This window comes from Mesoplodon bidens, assembly GCF_964165515.1.
Source record: "Mesoplodon bidens genome assembly, chromosome: 5".
Classification (NCBI taxonomy): Eukaryota; Metazoa; Chordata; class Mammalia; order Artiodactyla; family Ziphiidae; genus Mesoplodon; species Mesoplodon bidens.
In genome coordinates, this window is record NC_138161.1 from 72,998,051 (window position 1) to 73,019,917 (window position 21,867).

Consider the following 21,867-nt stretch of genomic DNA (forward strand, 5'->3'; position numbering starts at 1 on the left):
ATGTATCACCTCACACAGGTCAGAATGGCCATCATTAAAAAGTCTACAAATAACAAATGCTGGAGAGGGTGTGGAGAAAAGGGAACCCTCCTACACTGTTGGTGGGAATGTAAGTTGGTGCAGCCACTATGGAGAACAGTATAGAGATTCCTCAGAAAATTACAAATAGAGTTGCCATATATGATCCAGCAATCCCACTCCTGGGCATATATCCAGACAAAAGAAAAGACACATGTACCTCTATGTTCATAGCAGCACCATTCATAATAGCCAAGACATGGAAGCAACTTAAACATCCATTGACAGATGAATGGATAAAGAAGATGTGGTATATATGTACAATGGAATATTACTCAGCCATAAAAAAGAATGAAGTAATGCCATTTGCAGCTACATGGATGGACCTAGAGATTATCATACTAAGTGAAGTAAATCAGAAAGAGAAAAAATACCATAGGGTATCACTTATATGTGGAATCTAAAATAGGACATAAATGAACTTATCTATGAAACAGAAACAGACTCAGAAATAGAGAATAGACTTGTGATTGCTAAGTGGGAGGGTGGGTGGGGAAGGAATGGATTGGGAGTTTGGGGTTGCAAACTATTATATATAGAATGAGTAAACAACAAGGTGCTAATGTATAGCACAGGGGACTATATTCAATATCCTGTAATAAACCATAATGGAAAAGAATACGAAATAGAATGTGCATATATGTATAACTGAATCACTTTGCTGTACAGCAGAAATTAACACAACATTGTAAGTCAACTATATTTCAATAAAATAAAGTAAAATAAAACCTCTAAAAAATAAAATAAAATAAAATAGTTGACCAATACCGTCACCATGCATGGCTTGAAGCTGTGGTCATTCTTTGTTAATTTATTTTAAATTTCTTTTGTTGTTTTTGGTGAGTTGCATACAAGGGGAGTAGTATTTTAAAAACCCTTGACTGTGCCATCTTTAGCTGGAATTCTACTTTTACTCAATGACACTGCTGAATCTATAACCCAAGAAGGGGCCATATTTTTCAGGAGTTGTGTGATTTAAATAATACGTGGTGATACTGCCTTAGCCTGTAGAGAGATTATAGCCTCTATGAAACAAGAAAAGTACATCTCCCATGCCAGGATTTTTTGGATGATATTCTTTAAGTTCAAAATATTTTCCTGGGGTATGTAAGCTGGCTACACCCTTTCAGAAAGTAAAATAAATAGCAAATGTTATTTTTAAATCTTTAGATGCATTAAAAAGGGCTTTCCCAACAATTAAATTCTACATGTTTTAAACATAATCCCTGTTCTTATTTCCATTTTCTCTGCCTTGCAAAGAGGAGTGTGTTCCAAGACATAAAAATATTTTCCTGATGGAGTATAATAGCTGGTTCTATGAACTTCTGCTTTGAAAATACAATGCATAATAAATGAAATGTATTAAACTACTCTGTGCTCAATTTTAAAACATTATATATATATATATATTGGGAGGGGTGGAGGACATTGGAAAAGGCTGGATAACTAAATAAAGAATGGAAAGAAAATGTTGCACAGTGAGAAGAGACAGGTCTAATTTAGAACCCAATGCAGGCATTTAAGTGTATTTTATTAGTTATCTCCTCTTAATGGATAAAGATTTTGTTTTATAATGTCAGTACTTTTCCAAGAAGTCAAGCACAGAATCTTTTTTAAAAAGTACTTAGTGAAAAAAATAACAACAAATGAAAAAGACCCCAAAAGGTTTCATAAGCAAGTGACTTAATTTTTCTCTCAGATATATTTTTATAGGCATACATTACCTATAATCTTTTTAGCAGCATGGAGGTTCCTCAAAAAATTTAAACAGAGAACTACCCTATCATCCAGAAATTCCATTTCTGGGTATTTATCCAAAGAAACAAAAACACTAACTCAAAAAGATATACCCCTATGTTCATTGCAGCATTATTTACAATAGACAAGACATAGAAGCAACCTAGGTCTCCACTAATGTATGAATGAATAAAGAAAACTTGGTACACACACACACACACACACACACACAATGGAATATTATTCAGCCATTAAAAAGATGGAAATCTTACCATTTGTGACAACATAGATGGACCTTGAAGGCATTATGCTAAGTGAAATAAGTCAGAGAAAGACAAATACCCTAGGAGCTCACTTATATGTGGAATCTTAAAAAACCAAAAAAACCAAACTCATAGATACAGAGACGAGATTAGTGGTTGTCAGAGGTGAGGGATGGGAGAGGGGGTGAAATGGGTGGAGGGGGTCAAAAGGTATAAACTTCCAGTTATAAAATAAATGTCATGGGATGGAATATACAGCATGGCAACTATAGTTAAAAATACTATATTATATATTTAAAAGTTGCTAAGAGAGTAGATCTTAAAAGGTTTTCATCATAAGAAAAATAATTCATAACTATGTGTGGTGATGGACGTTAACTAGACTTACTAGCTGAATGGTGGTCATCTTTAATATATACATATATGGAATCATTATGTTGTACCTCTGAAACTAATACAATATTATCTATCAATTATATCTCAGTAAAATATATATATTTTAAAATTTAGCACAAATAGAAACCAGTTTAATATATTGCATTTATTATGCATTCTGTTTTCTGAGCAGGAGCTCACAGAACCATATATTGTAGTCCACCCAAGAAACTATTTTTATATCTTGGAACACACTCTTCTTTGCGAGTCAGAAAAAATGGAAGTAAGAACAGAGGACTCACACCAGGACTGACTGTTCTAAGCAGTCATAAAACTGGGCAGAGGAATGGAGTCTTGGACTTTAAGCCTCAGCTGGCCTAGTGAATAGGCCAAACTTTGACTGCTCTTCCCCTAGTTGGCTGCTCTTGTGTTCTCTTTGCCCAGCTCTTTCCTCTGATTGGTAACTTCTCCTGCAGCCAGCACCTTCCTGCCTCAGCTTCAGGGCCCTTCCGGAGTCCTTTGCCAGCTCTGTCCCAAGTCAGTTTCCCTAAGGTAGTGAGTCCCAGTGGAACCACCCTGCCCGCTCCCACCATCAGCCATTTCATCCTAATACAGGCTCCTCTGCAGTGGGCTGACTTGTCTATGGGGGTTCTTACTGTCTTTCTTCTGGAGCCTGGGGTTCCAGGGGGGCCTGGCCAGCCTCTTCTTCCCTGTCAAAGGAACAGACAGATGTATGACAATAATGACACAACATTGACATGTGCACTCCAACATTGGCTTGTTGTGCTCCTGGGAGGGGGGATGGGGACACACCAATTAGAGTTATCCTCCCTATGGGATGTGGCCTTAATCCACTGGTCACAAATCATATCTCTCTGTGGGTATGACTTCATCTGTTCATCACCACTGTCTAAATTGTGTTTGGGCTATAAGTTAGAGTATTCAAATCAAACTGTCTCCACTGTGTTGCCACAGAGTGGAAAATTGAAGCATCCGTGTGTCAGGGAGGCTACAACTCATTTGGATTTCTACCTTTGGACTCCTTGCTCTGTCTGGCTAACCTGTGTAGATTAACACCCTAACGTGAGTAAAATCTCACAATACACACAAGTCTTCCCAAGGTAGAAAAGGGGGGAATGACTATGAGTCTATAACAAGACTTACATTTATCACTTAATAAAAATGGCAGGTAACTTTTACTGAAGGTTTATGATGTGGCAGGGTCTGTCATCGAATTCCCACCATCCCCTTCAAAAGTAGGCTATCTGTCCTATTTTGAAGATAAGAAAATTGAGGTTTACAGAGAGTACCTTGAGGTCACAGAGCTGGTAAGGAACAGAGCATGAAATATGGCCTAGGCCTTTTCCCAAAGCAAAGATCTTTCTACCATATCAGACCTCTCCCACAGGTGGAGTCATCAAAGAACTTCCTTACCAAGAAGATCCAGAGACACACATTTTCTAGATAATTATTTTTCAAAATTCTGAAAAATCTCATATTTCATGGGATTAATAGATCTACCAGACCTTGTTCTTGTTCTTTTTTTAAAAAAGATTTAATTTTATTTATTTTTGGCTGTGTTGGTTCTTTGTTGCTGCGTGTGTGCTTTCTCTAGTTGTGGCGAGGGGGGCTACTCTTCGTTGTGGTGCACAGGCTTCTCCTTGTGGTGGCTTCTCTTGTTGCGGAGCATGGGCTCTAGGCACATGGGCTTCAGTACTTGTGGCTTTCAGACTTCAGTACTTGTGGCTCGCGGGGTCTAGAGTGCAGGCTCAGTAGTTGTGGCGCACAGGCTTGGTTGCTTCACGGCATGTGGGATCTTCCCAGGCTGGGGATCTTATCCACTGTGCCACCAGGGAAGTCCTAATCTTGTTCTTTTTTTATCATGTACTATGTATAACATGACATCTTTTTAGGCTATGTGTCCTCTGGATCCTGGGAGGGCCAACAACTTATTTGCTAGTGCTTTCTATCAGCTACCTTACAGTTTAAGTTAGAGTTTAGATGTTTGCATTCATAAATTGAGACCTCAGGGGTATGGCTTGGTGAAGAAAGTCACCCCAAATTCACAAGAAGAGAATGTGTCTTAAATCCCAGGGTAGTAGATAAAGAAGAATAAAAGATCATTCTGCTCCTAAAAATAGTTTTTCTGTATCAAGTATATTCACTCTGATTCCAAATTCTTTATATACTTTTCATATTCTACCACTAAAACTCTGAGCCCCACAGTTGTCACATCATTACATGTTTACTTCCAAAAGCCCACACAGTTACCTGTCTTCCGTGTTCCCCTTTCAAGCCCTTGGGTCCTTCTATGCTATTGTCAAATCCAGGAACTCCCTAAAAAATAGAAAATAAAGAGCAAAATTGATAGGCTTTGAAATTTTTTCCTTAAAAATGTAATTTGTGTGTAATACACCTGGTCACCTCCCAAAAAGGTGATGAGAAGTTCAACCCATTTGAAAGCAGAAATAGGTTAAATTATAAATGGTTTACAAATGTTTTCTTTTCCTCCCATGCTTTGCATTATCAGAGGAGAGAGAAGACCTAAGATGAGTGTGTGGGGTTGAAGTGAGAGCTCATGATGGAAGGCAGAGCCCAGGGAAGCAAGGGTGACATGACTTGTGTTTAGGTATTTCCTTCTTGCTACTACCATCTTTCTCTTAACTTCTGGTCTTCTTTCTTGAGGCCTCGGCAAGTTTGTACTCGAGGGTTGGTAGATTTTACTCTCCACAGCCCTTGGGAGAAGGCAAAGATTTTTTTTGTTTTGTTTGTTTTTATTGAAGTGTAGTTGATTTACAATGGTGTGTTAGTTTAAGGTTTTGGAGACTGATGTTTGGGCATGGTGATCAAAGTCCTGTAGTACTGAGGTCTAATTGGACTCGGCATATCCCCTAGGTTGGCGTGGGTCCTGCTTCTTTTGGTGCAGGTCGTGCCTACTCAACTGGGTTGCATCCCCATGACAGTAGGTGTTTCTGGGTCATAAGTTTTGCTTAATGTACTTTTAGCTGGCTTGGACTCAAGGAAATGAAGCTAATATTTTTAATTGAGAAAGACTCTTGGGGAATAGAAAAAAGAGATGGCTTTGTTTCTTTCATTCTGTCCATATTTCGAGATACCCAGAGGAAGATAATGGAATGGAGAATTCCTTCATAGCTCTGAAGCACAAGGACAGTTCTGAATATGTACTCAAATATGCTCAAAAAATACATGTGCAAACAATGTGCAAGGTCTTCTCACTATCCATACTCATACTGTATATAAATAGGATTAGGCACAAGAGACCTACTTTTAAAATTCTAAACAGTTGTGCCCATGATGATTTCATTTCAGGACTGCTATTGTAGTACCTTCAAGTGGGCTCTCTTTCCCTATCAGAAGTGCTGATGGGAAACAAGCCCTGACGTGATGTTAGTTTGCAGCCCCGCAGTCCCAGCACTTACAGGGTCTCCGCACAGGCCCTTTGCTCCATGGTCACCAGGAATCCCTCTTTCTCCTGGGATTCCCTAAAGTTAACACAAATCAGAAGGAGGACAAGATAAGAATTTTAAATAACATTAATAAAAACGAAGAGCTGATCTTCTCCTTGATTTGAATTATTAAATATTTTCCTGCTAAAGTTACTTTGAAACTAGAAAGAGGAACAACTGATAGTTTCAGGCATCGTACAAATAATTTAAAAGTGATCTCAAGTATTTGCCACAGTGGTGAATGCTGTGTTCCAGACACGTTTGTTGTCTTGTTCAGTTTTTACAACTACTTTATGTGGCAGGTATTGTTTTTTATCTTTCTTTTGTTGAGGCAGCTGAGATTCAGAGAGATTATCCATTTTCCCTAAAGGGGTTGCATCAGCTAGAAAGTGGGTTCTTGACTCAGCTGTTCACACTCTCAAGACAGATAAAGTGGATGGTGGAAGTATGGCTGCTGCTGGGATTTGTTCCAGATGGAAAGGGGTGACAGACACCTTCAGAGTGCTGCCAACCCCAAGGCTCTCACCAACACCCCGTGACTGTTCTTAGCATGGTAGCTGCTTTTCAAGATTACCCCCAGTTCTTCACTTTTCTCTGTATCTATTCCCTTTGCCATGAAACTCTACAGTGCCTTCCAACTGTGGTGGGGCAAGATTCCCTACCCCTGAGTTTGGCTGTGACTTGATCTGACCAACAGAGAGAGATGCAAATGTCGCCATGAGAGCTCCAAGCCTCGGCCCCAAGAAGCCTTGAGAGAGCTTGTGTGTTTCTACTTGCTCCCTTGTTCTTCTGCCACAGCCATGAAAAGGTCATGGTCAACATAGCCAGGCAGCTCTCCAGTCCCAGAAGGAGGATAAGAGACAAGTGATACAAAGCCCCCAGCCAACCTAGAGACACATGAGCGAAGGTCAGCCATGCTCAGCCTTAATCAGCTGAACTTCTCAGACACAAAAGAAATAAATGTTTATTGTTGCATGTGACTGAGGTCTTGTGATCATCCCAAAGCAATTTTGTGGCCTAGCTGACTGATATACCTGGGGTAGCTGTTTTACTGTTAATCACACCTTTAATTCCCAGCACAGTTTTCATGTTGTCCCTTTATTGAATACCAACCTGGGCTCCTTCATCTCCTTTTTCTCCTTTTGCTCCTGGAAGACCACTGTCACCCTAAAAACAGAGAAGAATAAACTCAAATTCCCATTTTCTTAGTGAGAAATAGCTCAGAAGGGTCTTCATGGTACAAAGAGAAGGATCTACCTGTTCTCCATTTAACCCATCAATTCCACTTTCCCCAACTTCTCCCTGAAAAGACAGATGTGATCAGAATAGAGTGCATTGCATTTATGTGGAAAGAAGCCAGACACCAAACAAAAAGTCTAATTTTGTGTTCCATATACAGGCTCTTTGCTAGGCTGGCCCTGGGTTCTATCAAAGATTACTGAGTCACAGAAACTGTCAACAAATAATATACATTGCCTGCAATAAAAGGCAAGAGTAAACAAAATGAAATGGTTAGCAATAAAAAAGGAAGGTCAACAGAAACTTCAATTGTGCAATCTACTGGTCAATCATCTCAAAAATAAAAACATTTCTAGATAACAGATGGGCAGATAAAGGATGTTTGGTACCATACCTCCTGTCCATTTAGTCCCCTGTTTCCCTGAAAATAGAAAGGACAGTAGGGGTTAGCGTAGGAAGAAGGAATTAATGTTGGGAAGACTTCACAGTGTCTTATGTGACCCTTACCTTAAGACCTTTGGCACCATAGCATCCTTTAGTACCTTGCTCTCCCATTGGTCCGGTGGCTCCTCTTTCCCCCTGAGAAAGAGCACGTATTCAGGTAAGCTTTTTCTATTGTCATCTGGAATCTGTCTTGGAAATTTGACAACTTTTGTGTTGGAAAAAAAATTGCAACTACTCATGGTTTACAACCCAGAATTCATGCTTATAAAAACTGAGAATGCAAGTGAATCAGAGCCACTCTGATGAGAGCTGTTTGTGTTGAATCCTACCTGGATACTTCCCAGGGTGGGGTAGTATCTAAATAAAACAGACATGCAAACAACTGGCTGCTAAAATGCATTCTCAAGATTTTAGGAGATATTCCAGGAACAGATAATGAATAATTGGTGAGACATCAGAGCAGGATGCTCTAGGTATGGTCTAAGCAAGAGGCAGATTTCTAGACCAAATTCCACCTCCCTTCTCTCTTTTTCTCTTAAACCAAGAACTGCTCCTGCAATCCTTGTCTTGGTAACCCCACCAGCCTGTGCAGTCTTGTGAGCTGGAAACAAAGATGTCATCCTCAGCATCTCGCTCTCCAAGTCGTCACCAAGTTACATCCATTCAACCTCCTTAACATATCTATTCATACTGCCCTAAACTAAGATTGGGACCTCTTTGTCTTGCACCTACTACTGCAAGACTTCTACCTGTAATCCTTACCTTATCATCCTCCGTGATGTTGCCTGATCATGCTTTCTAAACCCATACCCTAACCATTTTTAGTCCTGTGCTTAACATCATTGAATGATGCCCATCAATTGGAAAACACCTTCTAAGTCTTCCACAGGGTATTCAAGACACGCAGTACTCTGGGTCTTGCTTGCCATACAACCTCCTCTCATGGTGCTGGGTTCTGGCCATGTTGACCATATGTTATTCTGCAAGTACACAGTTCTCAGTTACACACCCTTGATCACACTGTTCTCCCTGTAATAGAATGTTCTTCCCACAAACTTTGCCTGGAGAAAGTTCTATCTGTCCTTCAGATGCCTGCCCAACCATCAGCCCTTGTCTACAGTCTTCCTCTCCCAAGCCCTAACTGTCACCAGGGCTGTTACCTGATGCTGTTAGGTATTTGCACGGCCACACTCTATCACATTGCACCACATTATACCTCTAGTAGGGTCCTTGTGTATAACAACTGGAACTACTGTTGTCTCATATGCCTTTCCACTAGTCTGGAAATTACCTGAGATAGGAGCCATAGTTTTTCTTCTCTTTCTTTATTTTTATTTCTAGGGCCTGGCACTGTGCCTGGCACATGGTAAGGCACCTTAATATATATTTGTTAAATGAATGATGAGTGCATTTATGAGTGAGGTGTTTGATAAATAATATGGTAAATTGTAAGATGCTTAATATACACTTGTCAAATGGATGGATGGAAGGAAGGAAGGAAGGAAGGAAGGAAAGATAGATGGATGAACAGATGCAAGAAAGGGCGAAGTCTTTGATAAGCAGTGTGGTGAGTTGGTTTACTCATGCAAAATGGATCAGAAAGGGGGAAATGGCAGTGATTTGACTCCCTCAGTGAAAAAGATAACTTTTGCATTGAGTTTATTATACAATGTTGGTGGATAGTCAAAGAGGAGACAGTAGGTTAATAAAACACTTGTGACCACCAGAAGCCTGATGAAGATTAGGAAAGACCTCAGACTTTGCCTATGAATCCTTAGAACTTGACTTTTCTTGCTTCCTTCTGAATTGACACAAATGATTTCATATTATAGACATGTTCTTAGGAATAAATGGAGCTGGAAAAAACCTTGACTTACAGCAATGCCCTCCTCTCCCGGGTAGCCTTCACTGCCTTTAAAACCTGGGGGTCCCTGGAAATAAGGAAAGGAAGGATACATTAGCACTCCATAGACCAAAAACCAGAGGTAATCAAGCAAAATTCTTCAACTTTACAGTTTTACTTTATGTAGAATAGTATGAGTTTGAAAAAAATGGTTCCCCCTCCACAACTTAAGCTGCATTTATACACATAAAAATAAATGGAATTTTGAGACAAGTATCCAGATAACTCAAGGGTGTGTGTGTGTGTGTGAATCATAATATTTTCCATAACTCTCTCAGGTGTTATATATAGAGCTGGAGTTTTTTTTTTTTTTCTAGACAAGCGTTCAAATGAATACAGCTATATTTGCCTCTGACAGACTAGAATTATCCTCTTTTCATTAAAAAGTTCTTTTTGAGGATTTATGCTACACATAAAATAGACTACACACATTTCTTTCCATTGTTATTTTCTGAGACCTGTTTAAAAAAAATTCTACCATTCTTGGGACTTCACTGTTGGTGCAGTGGGTAAGATTGCATGCTCCCAATGCAGGGCGGCCGGATTTGATCCCTGGTCAGGGAACTAGATCCCACATGCATGTCGCAACTAAGAGTCTGCATGCCACAGCTAAGGGGCCCACCTGCCACAACTAAGACCCAGTGCAACCAAATAAATAAATAAACATTAAATAAATAAATAAATAAATAAATAAATAAATAAATAAATAAATAAATAATTTAAAAATTCTGTCATTCTCTTTACATGAAATCAAAGCATTCAGGAAATAGTCTAAAAGCTTTCTTCAGAGAGACAGCTATGGTGATTTGAAAGTTATAGTGCTATCTATAAATTATTCAAAAATCAAACACACTTGTAAATAAGCAATATTGAAATTGTTAAACACACCCATAGTATGTTTATACATATTTGAACATTTCCTCAAGCCCCAAATCATATTTTTACATAAGGATACATCAACTTCTTTGGGTTAGGAAATACACGAATCTGTTGTTAGTTATTGTTTTTATGCTTGGCCTGTTTTACTTGGCAACATTTTGGTCTGGCTAGAGCTGAATGAAACATCTTAGTGTGTCTTGCTATGACAGGGTGATCTGATCTAGCTTTTCAGCAGACTGCACAACCTATTCCCTACTTTATTTAAATTCCTCTGCTTCCATTAAAAGTGGAAATGGAAATAACCAGTCAGTATTCAGGAGGTTTTCATTATTCAACATGAGAGATCACAGTTTGTTTTTCTGCATCACGGTCATCACTGCCAGAACACTGGATAATCAATGATCTCTGCAGTTTTTCTCTTGATACTTGTATAGAAAGGTTTTTTAAAGTATCCAATTTAGAAAGCCAAGAAAAAGCTAATTTGACATATAAGAAGAAGAGTATGATAAGAAGAGGAGTATGACATATAAGAAGAGGAGCTTCTACCTAGAAGCTAAAAACGTTCCTTATTTCTACCTAAACTTGGGTCTGAAAAACGTATTGTATTCAAATAAAGTAAGCCATGATCGTAACTAAAATTACCTTTTCCCCTGCTGGTCCAGGGTCTCCCACTGTGCCATCTCCTCCAATGCACTTGCAGAATAAACAGCAGCATGTCCTTTCTGCAACACTGACCTTGGGGAGGGTAGGAATACATTACATTTGGTGGCATCGCTTCCCAAATCACACACCACACAAATTCAGGGATGTGATCTGAGAAGCCTCTTCACCACTCAAGTGACAGTGCTCTGGAGAGGATGCAGGTGACATTCTTTACCTTCCATCTTTCCTTCTATGATCTGCACCATACAAGGAATTCAGAATCAACTCAAAGACGTTTTGTGTTCTCAAAAAGGCATCAGTTTAGCCACGGCCAATTCATTGCACACTGATTTATTAATGAGATCTCCTGTGCCCACACCATCCCAGTACTGACCATGGTATTGTTAATTACCCTATATAATTCTACCCCTAATATTTTGTTCAATAGAATGAATACATGCTGTTTTCTCCTTTTCCTGTTTTGTGAAATCTTTGTATGCCGGAGGATATAGACAGTGTCCAATGTCACACTGCTTGGCATGGAGTTCAATGGTCAACACTTCCAGAACAGTTTGTGTGGGACAGGATTTCAAAGACACCAATTACATGTTCAACATTTCAGAAGCACTTGCTGTAGAGGGTGGGCACGTGAAGAGATTTTATACTCTGGTCACATTTTATAGTCTGGCTCCCAAAAAATGTTTCTTTGGCAAAAAAATTTGAGTGAATTTCATCCTGCACCTAGTTAGTCATCCCCTAAAAAATGGACATATTCCACTGCATTTTTATAATTAACCCACAAGATTTATTTTTATGAAAATTCTGCTTGCAATAAATACTATGTTTTGCCTTAGTGGGGTAGAATCAATCTTTGTGTTGAGAAGTTTCCTATCAAAATTCTAGTGTAATGAAAAATGGAAATCTTTTGTTATAATCACTTAGCAACTTCCCCTCTTTAATTATTTCTTATTATATAATGTTTCTTTTCTGACATTAGAAAACTCTCCGTTTTTTTCCCCTGAAAACCCAATAAAACTTGAAATGTGTGAAACCAAATAACAACAACAAAATGGATTCTGTGATTTCATGTTAGATGATATCAATTTTCTTTGCATCACTAAAATCCTACAGCATCAACTCTTTTACTATTAACATTAAAACTGGTTATTTCTACAATTAAAATTTTCTTATACAGTGTTGCATTTATGTGATATCTAAAAAGTGATAGGCTTGTTTGAAGAATAACTTCCTCCCTCTATGGATTACCAATTTGAAATTACACATTTCAAAGAGTAGTAGACACAAAAATTTTTTTGTAAAGTAGACACCGTCTTCCCATGTAGAAAGGAATTACAACAAAACTTCCATATTCTCTAAGTAATTATTTTTACATAATTACTACACTGAACACACTGTCACATATCTATATACAAACTCTATAGGCAGAAAGTAGCGGGAGCTAGCACCTTATTGGAAAGTGTCTTGATATGCTGATTACAGATTTTATAAATTATCAGCAAATTACAAATTATCAGCCATTCATTAAAGGTGAAAGTAGTGCTAGATATCTTGGTAATATTTCACCAAGCTAGTTGAATTCTTGTATGTTTCTGAAAGAAATAGGATTATGATGCATCTTATCTAGGTGTTAGGTTCTAACAATAGATCATAAAGCAAAAATCTCCGTCAGTCAAGACAACCTTTAAAAAACTTTTCATTCTAAAGTACATCACAGGAGGTCTATCATCACATCAGTAGTTTTTCTTCCAAGATTGGATAGAGATGCTCTTTTCTTACTTGAACTCTCAGTGGATTCGGCTCTTGTTCACAGGCCATGTTGCAGAGAAAACACACATCTTTTTAAATTTTTATTGGAGTAGAGTTGATTTACAACGTTGTGTTAGTTTCAGATGTACAGCAAAGTGAATCAGTTATACATATACATATATCCATTCCTTTTAAGATTCTTTTCCCATAGAAAAGAATCTTCAGAGTAGAGTTCCCTGCGCTATACAGCAGGCTCTTATTAGATATCTATTTTATATAGAAAACACACATCTTAAACAGAAGAATGATATTCGGTTTGGTGAGTCATGGCACTTAGGATCTAAAAGGGATGTGAAAACTGGCTGGCTGAGGGAGCAGCCGAGTCACCCCTACTGGTCAGACACTCTTGGGCACTTATGTTTATTGACTGTAATTTGGGCAGGACTGTAGGTGCTATTTAGTTTCTTCTTCTTTCTTTGTCTTCTTCTTTTTTTTTTTGCCAAGCATATAAATTAAACATGCTTTCAGACATAGGAAACAAACTTATGGTTACCAAAGGGGAAAGTGGTGGTGGGGGGGAAGGATAAATTATGAGTTTGAGATTAACATATACATACTATATATAAAATAGATAACCAACAAGGACCTACTGTATAGCACAGGGAACTATACTCAATACTTTGTAATAACCTATAAAGGAAAAGAATCTGAAAAGAATATATATATATATAAACTGAATCACTTTGCTGTAACCTGAAATTAATACGACATTGTAAATAAACTATATTTCAATAAATAAATAAATAACAACAACAAAAAGAAACATGCTTTGACGTCTCTCTACTATATTACATTTCTTTCTAAACACCCTCTTATTTGGGCTTTGCACAAAATCAGAAAAGCCTGACTTCACTCCCAAATGAACAAAACTAGTTCAAATTCATAAGCCTAAATATGAAGCCTATATACAAAACAAATAGAAAGTTTAAACTCACCAGCTTTTTCTGAATAACTTACCAGGTGCTTTGACAGTCGGCTCCCAAGATCCCTCATCCCAAGAGTGAGCTGTGTCCTGTACTCAAATCCTCTCCCAAATTCAATGTAGAGAAGGTCAGCCAGGTCATTGGAATTGGTGACTCCATCCAGAGCAACTGTGATGAGGGCATTCAGGCCTAGCCAACACAGTTGACAATTCTCCAGGTGAGGGAAGTTTGGTTACTTTAATCTTTTTGCATATGTATCTAAGTTGTTATTCCAGGAAACCAGTTGCAAGAGGAACACTCATTTTACTGTCCACTTCCCCCAACCACACACTGTAAAACTGTCAAGTGACAAGACCATCATCAGAGAACAAAAGGAATTCCATTTTTCAAAACAAAGTAAATTGGAGAATAATTTATATAATAAATTATCACAGATCCTTGAGTTCTCTGATGATATGAAGTAAGATAGTGAGTTTAAGAGAGTCCACAGAGAAAAGGGAACCCTCCTACACTGTTGGTTGGAATGTACATTGATGCAGCCACTATGGAAAACAGTATGGAGGTTCTTCAAAAAACTAAAAATAGAGCTACCATATGATCCAACAATCCCACTCCTGGGCATATATCTGGAGAAAACTCTAATTCAAAAAGATACATGCACCCCAATGTTCATAGCAGCACAATAGCCAAGACATGGAAGCAACGTAAATGTCCATCAACAGATGAATGACATAAAGAAGATGTGGTATATATACATACAATGGAATATTATTCAGCCATAAAAAAGAATGAAATAATGCCATTTATAGCAACATGGATGGACCTAGAGATTATCATAGTAAGTGAAGTCAGAAAGAGAAAGACAAATACCATATGATATCACTTATATGTGGAATCTAAAATATGATACAAATGAACTTATTTACAAAACAGAAACAGACTCACAGACATAGAAAACAAATTTATGTTTACCAAAGGGGAAAGGGGGTGGGGGAGGGATAAATTAGGGGTTTGGGATTAACAGATAAAAACTTCTGTATATAAAATAGATAAACATTAAGGTCCTACTGTATAGCACAGGGAATTATATCCAATATCCTGTAATAAACCATGATGGAAAAGAATCTGAAAAAGAATATATCTATATATCTGTATCTATATATATCTAAATCACTTTGCTGTACACCAGAGACTAACACATTTTAAATCAACTATACTTCTATAATAATAATAATAATAATAATGAAGAGTCCATAGAGCATGCTAAAGCACAGAGGAATTCATATGTCAAGAAAGGAAGTATTCTAAAGTTTTGTCACTTGAAGGGGAGATCCTTGAAGCAGCAGCACTGCCTTCACCCGGAAGCTTATCAGAAGTACAGAATCTCAGGCCCCACCTTAGACCCACAGAATCAGAATCTGTATTTTAATAAAATCCCCAGGTGATTCATATGCACATTAAAGTTTGAGAAGCATAGCTCTAAATGACAATCCAGTTGGAATTATAGATAAAAGAGACAGTAAAGGACCTCTTGTCAGGCAATCAGGAACAAATGTCATATAACTAACCAGAGCTGTGGCTCATAGGCTTGGAAGTTTATAGAATACTTCAAATAAAGCTTTTAGAGACTAACAAAAGTTTGACTTATTTTGCAAAGTAAGGACATTAAATGATGATAGTAATAAACCTGGCAATCATTAGGGTGGAGGTAACCATGGCAACAACTGTGCTCTCATTTATTAATAATTACTATGTGCCTGGAAGTTGCCTCAGTGCTTTACATGCATTATCTTATTTGTAAGATACAAGCACAACATTATAGGTAAGTGCGATTACAGCTCTATTTTACAAACAAGCAAAGGTTTACCCCAGACAGCCTGACTCCAATGCCTACACTCAGAGTACATTTTAATAACAAAAATGAACTAAGGACATAATAATAAAGAGCAGTCCTAAAGTTGAATAAATTTAGTTTTATGAAATCATGACTATATTGGCATAACTTTTCTCATTTTATTAGGGATAGGTGAAGAATTCTTTGGATGGGACTTAAAAATCAATGGCCCAGAATAGATAGAGAATGTTCAAGGACTTGGCAGAGTTAAGAGTGCCTTCTTATATGATAGAAGTATGACTCTGAGAGGAAGAGGAGAATGAAGAGAACGCAGCTTCAGGGACACAGTGGAGAGGCTCAAGTTCTAAGAGATGCAGTGTGGTTGCTGAAGCGGAATAAAGGAAGAATCACCAAAGAGTAAGGTGACCAACTTGTCCTGGTTTGCCTGAACTTTCCTGGTTTTAGTGCTGACAGTCTCTGGCTTGTCTCAAGCAAACAAAGACAGCTTGTCACTCTTCGAAGAGTGAGAAGGATGGGGAGAAGAGCGATGAGGGCTGGGAGAGGCAATGAGGAATGCTGAGTTCATCAGCTGGAGTTTAATGATGAAAAGAAAGCATGCCAGTGGGTCTATCTATAAGGGAAAAAGATCTCACATCTGATTTTTCTTATAAGTTCCAGGAAATGTAAAAGTTTAATAAGAGTTATGAGAACCATGGGATTGTTTATTTGCAGAAAATATGCATATAACTATAATTTGTAATGCTTTTCTCAGGATGGAGGACTTGATCCTTTCAGACTCATCCAGTACATGAGTCATATGATCTTAAAAAGTGTCTTCAATTCCTAAAAAATGAATTAAGAAAGAAAAGATTTCAAAAATTGGGAGAATAAAGAATCACTGAGAAGATTCTAGAGTACTGGATTTTTTTAAATGAAGAAACTGATTCATACCCCAATCCACATGGATTAAAGTGATATCCATCACTGAGGATACTTTTCTCCTGGTCTCCTCTTGTTCCACGGTGATGGCACAGTTTACATGTATAGATTCTGGGCCTCAAGTTAGGGAGGATCTCCTGGGTTAACAGGTCATAGGGCCCAGCATCAACTGAAATTGTCTATATTTAGATAAGGGAAGCCAGAGCCAGAGGTGCTCTTTGTTCCTACTGAGAGACATTGGACACTTTCCAAAGAACATTATGGCCCATACCCCTTTATCTTTCCCATTCAAAGCTTGTAGCTAGTGTGAGTCCTCCAACTTTTGCCTCTTTTTCAAAGTTGTTTTGGCTATTTTGGCTTCTTTGCATTTCCACATACATTTTGAACCAGCTTTTCTAGATTAACAAGTATCCTGCTATGATTTTGACTGCAATTTAATTGAATCTATAGATTTGTTTGGAGAGAATTGAAATTTAATGATATTGAGTCTTTTTATCATTGTTTAGTAATTTTCAGTAAACAAACAAGTATATTTTGTTAAATGTATACCTCGGTATTTCACGTTGTGTGTACATTGTAAATGGCTTTTTAAATTTTGTTTTCCAGTTTTTCATTAGCATTTGGAAATACAATTGATTTTTGAATATTGAAAAAAGATTCTAAATTTCTGAGGATATTCAAAATCTAGCTTCTGAAGTTGAAACTCATTTACTAGTTTTTCCTTGGGAATTGGAAGAAAGAAGATTGGTCTTAGAAATCTGGGTGTTCCAAGAGAAACTTCCTGGAGAAAACTCTGATGTTGTCTGCAAGAGAAACATCTTTCCCCCACAAAACAAAAGCTGAAATTGAAAAAACCCTACTCTAGGGTCCTGTTCTCAGTCTTCATTTATATCTCCACCTCAGATCAGGAAAAAAGGCCAAGACTTGACAGAATAAAGGGAAGCAGATTTAGTAAATAAAATAAAAATTCTTACTCTTCAGTTGTGAATTCAGTGAATTCAGCAATTTGTGTAAGATGGAGGAAAGAGAACCAGACAGAAAAGACAAAATCTAATCAGCCTCTAATAGTTAACCTGGGAGACAGATGTCTTAGGCTAAATTCCCTAGAAGCAGAGCCTGAGATAGCAATTTGGACACATACAATTTATTGAGGAAGCACTCTCTGAAAGAAGGGGACAAACGTAAGCAGGGTAGGGCTGGGGAAGGATCTGAGCAAGACAGTGTTTCAGCTAACATCTAGCGTCATCCTGATCCCTTGGGAACTCTGGAGCATGAGTTACACTACGCAACTGGTGCCATTTTGAGGCAAAGGTCCAAGTCCCTGTACTCTACCTGCTGCCCAGGGGTGGGATGGGGAGTAACATTCCAGGTAAGGTGGCTCCCACTGGCAAAGGGCAGTTCCTCAGAGAAAGGGGAACCTGTGGGTAATGTGTTAGCAGTTGGAGGATGGGGGAAGCTGTCTGTAAAGGGGTCTGGGTGGAGTACCAGTTACATCCACTTATAAAAAATTATTTCTATTTTCAGTCAAACCAGAACATGTGAATGCATTTTTCTTCCACAGATCCATATTTTAGTATGAACTGACAATGAGTCAGAATGGGCATTGGTTTCTAAAGCCGAAATCCTGGTGCCAGAGCTTTACAAACTCATAAACACCATAGTTGGTCCATCTGTTATCTGAAGGAAGGAACTGATTATCAAGTCCCGAAACATGAGTAAACTTGTCCAACACTGCTTGTAACTCTGGAAACTTTAAGAGTGTTAGAAGAAAATAATCCAACTCTCCCATTCCTTAATCAAGGAGAAATATACATGGTTCACTTCTACTGACACTAAAGACATAGCAATATTAGATAATGCGGGGCAAGGGAGACAGGAACATCCTCCAGGAAAGCTTGGGAAGAAGAAATAAAGTAATATGAGAGAAAGGATAGGACACTGTATTCAGTGCTGTTTCATATGGGGAGAAGAAAAAGTAGGTGCTAAAATGCTGTGAGAGCTCATTTGCTCTGCCAAGTGCATCCAGAGTGGAGAGGCTGGCGAATTCAGTGATATTTGAGCGTCTGGAAATGTAAGAGTTAGAATTGAGTTTTGAGATTATAAAGTTCATCAACACTCCTTTCCCAGTCCTCCCCATGCTTGGTACCTTCTTTTCTGAGTTCATCAGATTTTTGTTCAAGTTTTTCAACATCATCATCCAATCCATCTGAAAATAAGAGAACCACCTAGGAAAATATTCAAAAAAGAAAAATGAGTAAAAAGGAAGTCATTGCACCAAAGACCAATAAATAAAATAAAACCAAGTTACCTTTCCCCGAGCAGCTGATTTATTCTGAAATGCACCCCACAGAGAACTCAAGAGGTTTACGTTGAGAAGAGATGGTCTTTTAACTGTTACATTCTTCAAGCTGTCCAGTATGTTTTCACTGTAGATCTCAAACTTGGGGGAATATTTTTCCATGGCATTGGTCACTTGAAAAGCCACACTAACCTGAGTCTCTGTGCCCACCTCACAGCTTACCCCACTGAGGGACTCGATGGCACGTAAGATGTCTTGAAGGTAAGTTTCCATCCAAGACTGACCTTCAAACAAAGTCTGCCCATTCTGCTGAGTTGAGATGTCAAATCCCACCACAATGTCCACAAAGCAATCTAGGATTCAAGGGAAAAGCATATCTTATTAGACTAACAAATAGCTTTATTTGACTTGGATGTCATGTCTGAATCACGGGACTTGGAATTCTTCTTTCTGTCCCAGTTATAAAGTTGGAAAAAAAGAAAGAACATGAGTGAATAATGGAAGAGGCTCAGAATCACTCTTTCACAACCTGTTAAAGTGTTATTTTTTTAGCATCTATAAAATCTAGATGATTCTATAATGAAGTTCTGAAAGATTTCATTGTGTCCATTGAAAAAGCTATATAGTCACTTAAATAGTTGAAATATGTTGTGGAAATATTAACAGTCTAAAATAGGAAATCCATATCATGCCATTATAACTGAGGTCATTCAACAAATATTAAATTATAATTATAAGGGAAATATAAAAACATTTGAATAGAGAAAGTAATTTAGAAATAATAAATCACAAAAGACTCCTAAAGGAATGATTTTGATGATTTATCTTTCTGAAAAGAATCTTTGATTCCTCTTTTTGTCTCCTAACATCCACACTCAGAAAAGAAAAAGTAGAAAGAAAAATAGAGACTCAGTGAGACCCTTTGGGATCTTGCTTGGTTGAAGTCCTTCAAGTGAAGAAACTGGGTACCAAATTACCCATATTCAATCGTGTCAAAGATGGCTTTGTGCTCAGAGCTCAGCCACTCAGGAAGCCAAAGCCACTGCTATTTTGGAGTTTAAGAAATACTTAGAGAAGCATTGCGTTTAAAGTGCTTTGCTCTCATCCTTATTAACTCTAGAGACATTTAAGCACTGGAGAAACTACAAGGGCTTGAAATTTTAAGCTGAGCCTCCTAACAGGAAGATAATGAGAAGGGTAAAATCCTATGACATATACACTCTTTATTCAAGAACTTTTAGGTTGACTAGAAACTTCAAACTTCTCCGGCAAATTCCACACACACACAGCTTGCTTGGTAAAATAAGGCATAGGGATGTTTATTTTTAATTTGCACTATTTAGAGAAGCAGTTTTTCAGATATTTGTTGTGTAGACCAATGCCCGCCTTCCAGACACACTGGTCAGTTGGGCATTTGCAAGTCTTTGAAACCAAAATATCAGTTTCAGTTCTTAAAACAAGGGACAGGAACTTGATTCACTTTTAATGATAAAAGAGTTGGGTGAGGGAGAAGAAACCTTATTTGATAATCAATTTTCACCACGACATCTGAGGTAAATCAAAGTCACCAAAACATCTGAAAGGTGAGTTTTCTTAGTTTACTGTACTTAATTGGAAAATGTCTTCTCCAATACTCAGAAAGTGAGATAAAAAGAAAGAAACTAGTCAGAAGGAAGCACTCGAATATATCCTTTCCAAACTTCCTCTTAAATCTATATCCTTTCATTTCTATTTTGAGACTGAAAGTTTCACTCTTGGATGAACATTGTTTTAATACCTGAACAGAAAACCATTCATTCACCAAAACACATTACTGCCTTCAAGGAAAACAGTCTCTTGTGAAAAAACAAACATTGACAAGTATGCCAAAATGTCATTGAGTGTTCCTGAAAACTGTCCCCTTTAAAAATAAAGCATTTTAACTTTTTGTCTAGATTACTGAGATTATAAACTCTAGTAAACAAGTTCCTGGTGTTTATTTAACTAATTCAAATTGACAAATGAGTCCATGATAATGTGATTAAAGGAACGGAATTTGGGGAACAAGTCCAGAGGTGGCAGTCATATGTCTACAATTACATACAGTTAGAGGGAGTGGGCCATACACGTCATGGAATGGCCTTGCAGACTCTGCAGGACATCTGCCCTCAAATCAAGAGGCCTTTGAAGAGGCAGGGATGATTTTGGAAGTGGGCTAGGAAAAAGGCTAAAAGTGGATTTCCAAAGAGAAATAATGAAGGATTGTAGTATCAATAGAATAGCAGGAGTGGGAATCAAAAGGGGGTAATAAATGCAAGGGAAATTAAGAAGGTAATCCATGGGACTGGCTACAGAGGGTGATAAACACAAGTAAACTAGTACTCTGAGAATTTGCCAAATAGCAGTGTGAAACCCTGGACTGGGGAGGCAGAGTTAAGTTTTAGTCTTATACAGGTCACTTCTGCGTTACTACCAAGTAACTTCTGCCAAATCTCTTAACCTCTCCGGGCATTAATTTTCTTGTCTATAAAAATAAGAAGATTATATATTTCAAAATAAAAATACAAAAGAACAGAAAAAAAAAAAAGGATTGAACTAGACAGTAATGGTCTCCTGCTAAACCCCAAAGCTGATTTTAATTATCTGACTTATAAAGAAAGTCCTTAATTGGAGTTAATGATGGCAGATTTTTAGTATTAAGAAATACTGTCAAACAAATGAACATATTTATGAAACAGACTCACAGACACAGAGAACAAACTTATGGTTACCAAAGGGGGAAGGGGATGGGGGAGGGATAAATTGGATTAGCAGATACAAACTACTATATATAAAGTAGATAAACAACAAGGACCTACTGTACAGCACAGGGAACTATATTCAGTGTCCTGTAATAAACCATAATGGAAAAGAATACGAAAAAGAATATATATATATATATGTATGTATGACTGAATCACTTTGCTGTATAGCAGAAATGAACACAACATTGTACAACTATACTTCAATAAAATTTTTAAGAAAATAAAGAAATACTGT

At 37.7% G+C, this 21,867-nt stretch overlaps 1 protein-coding gene across 2 annotated transcripts in view; it reads right to left on the reverse strand.

Annotated features, from left to right (window-relative positions):
* COL6A6 (collagen type VI alpha 6 chain) overlaps positions 1 to 21,867 on the reverse strand; it is a gene marked incomplete at its 5' end in the record, with an annotated part of 107,210 nt that overhangs the window by 66,565 nt on the left and 18,778 nt on the right. For both annotated transcript variants that reach the window (XM_081236040.1, XM_081236041.1), the window contains 12 exons: positions 3,110 to 3,163; positions 4,725 to 4,790; positions 5,894 to 5,956; positions 7,034 to 7,087; positions 7,178 to 7,222; positions 7,554 to 7,580; positions 7,667 to 7,738; positions 9,481 to 9,534; positions 11,028 to 11,120; positions 13,812 to 13,966; positions 18,697 to 18,775; positions 18,859 to 19,202. In XM_081236040.1, coding sequence (XP_081092166.1) covers positions 3,110 to 3,163; positions 4,725 to 4,790; positions 5,894 to 5,956; positions 7,034 to 7,087; positions 7,178 to 7,222; positions 7,554 to 7,580; positions 7,667 to 7,738; positions 9,481 to 9,534; positions 11,028 to 11,120; positions 13,812 to 13,966; positions 18,697 to 18,775; positions 18,859 to 19,202 — 1,106 coding nt within the window. The remainder of the gene's footprint in view (positions 1 to 3,109; positions 3,164 to 4,724; positions 4,791 to 5,893; positions 5,957 to 7,033; positions 7,088 to 7,177; positions 7,223 to 7,553; positions 7,581 to 7,666; positions 7,739 to 9,480; positions 9,535 to 11,027; positions 11,121 to 13,811; positions 13,967 to 18,696; positions 18,776 to 18,858; positions 19,203 to 21,867) is intronic.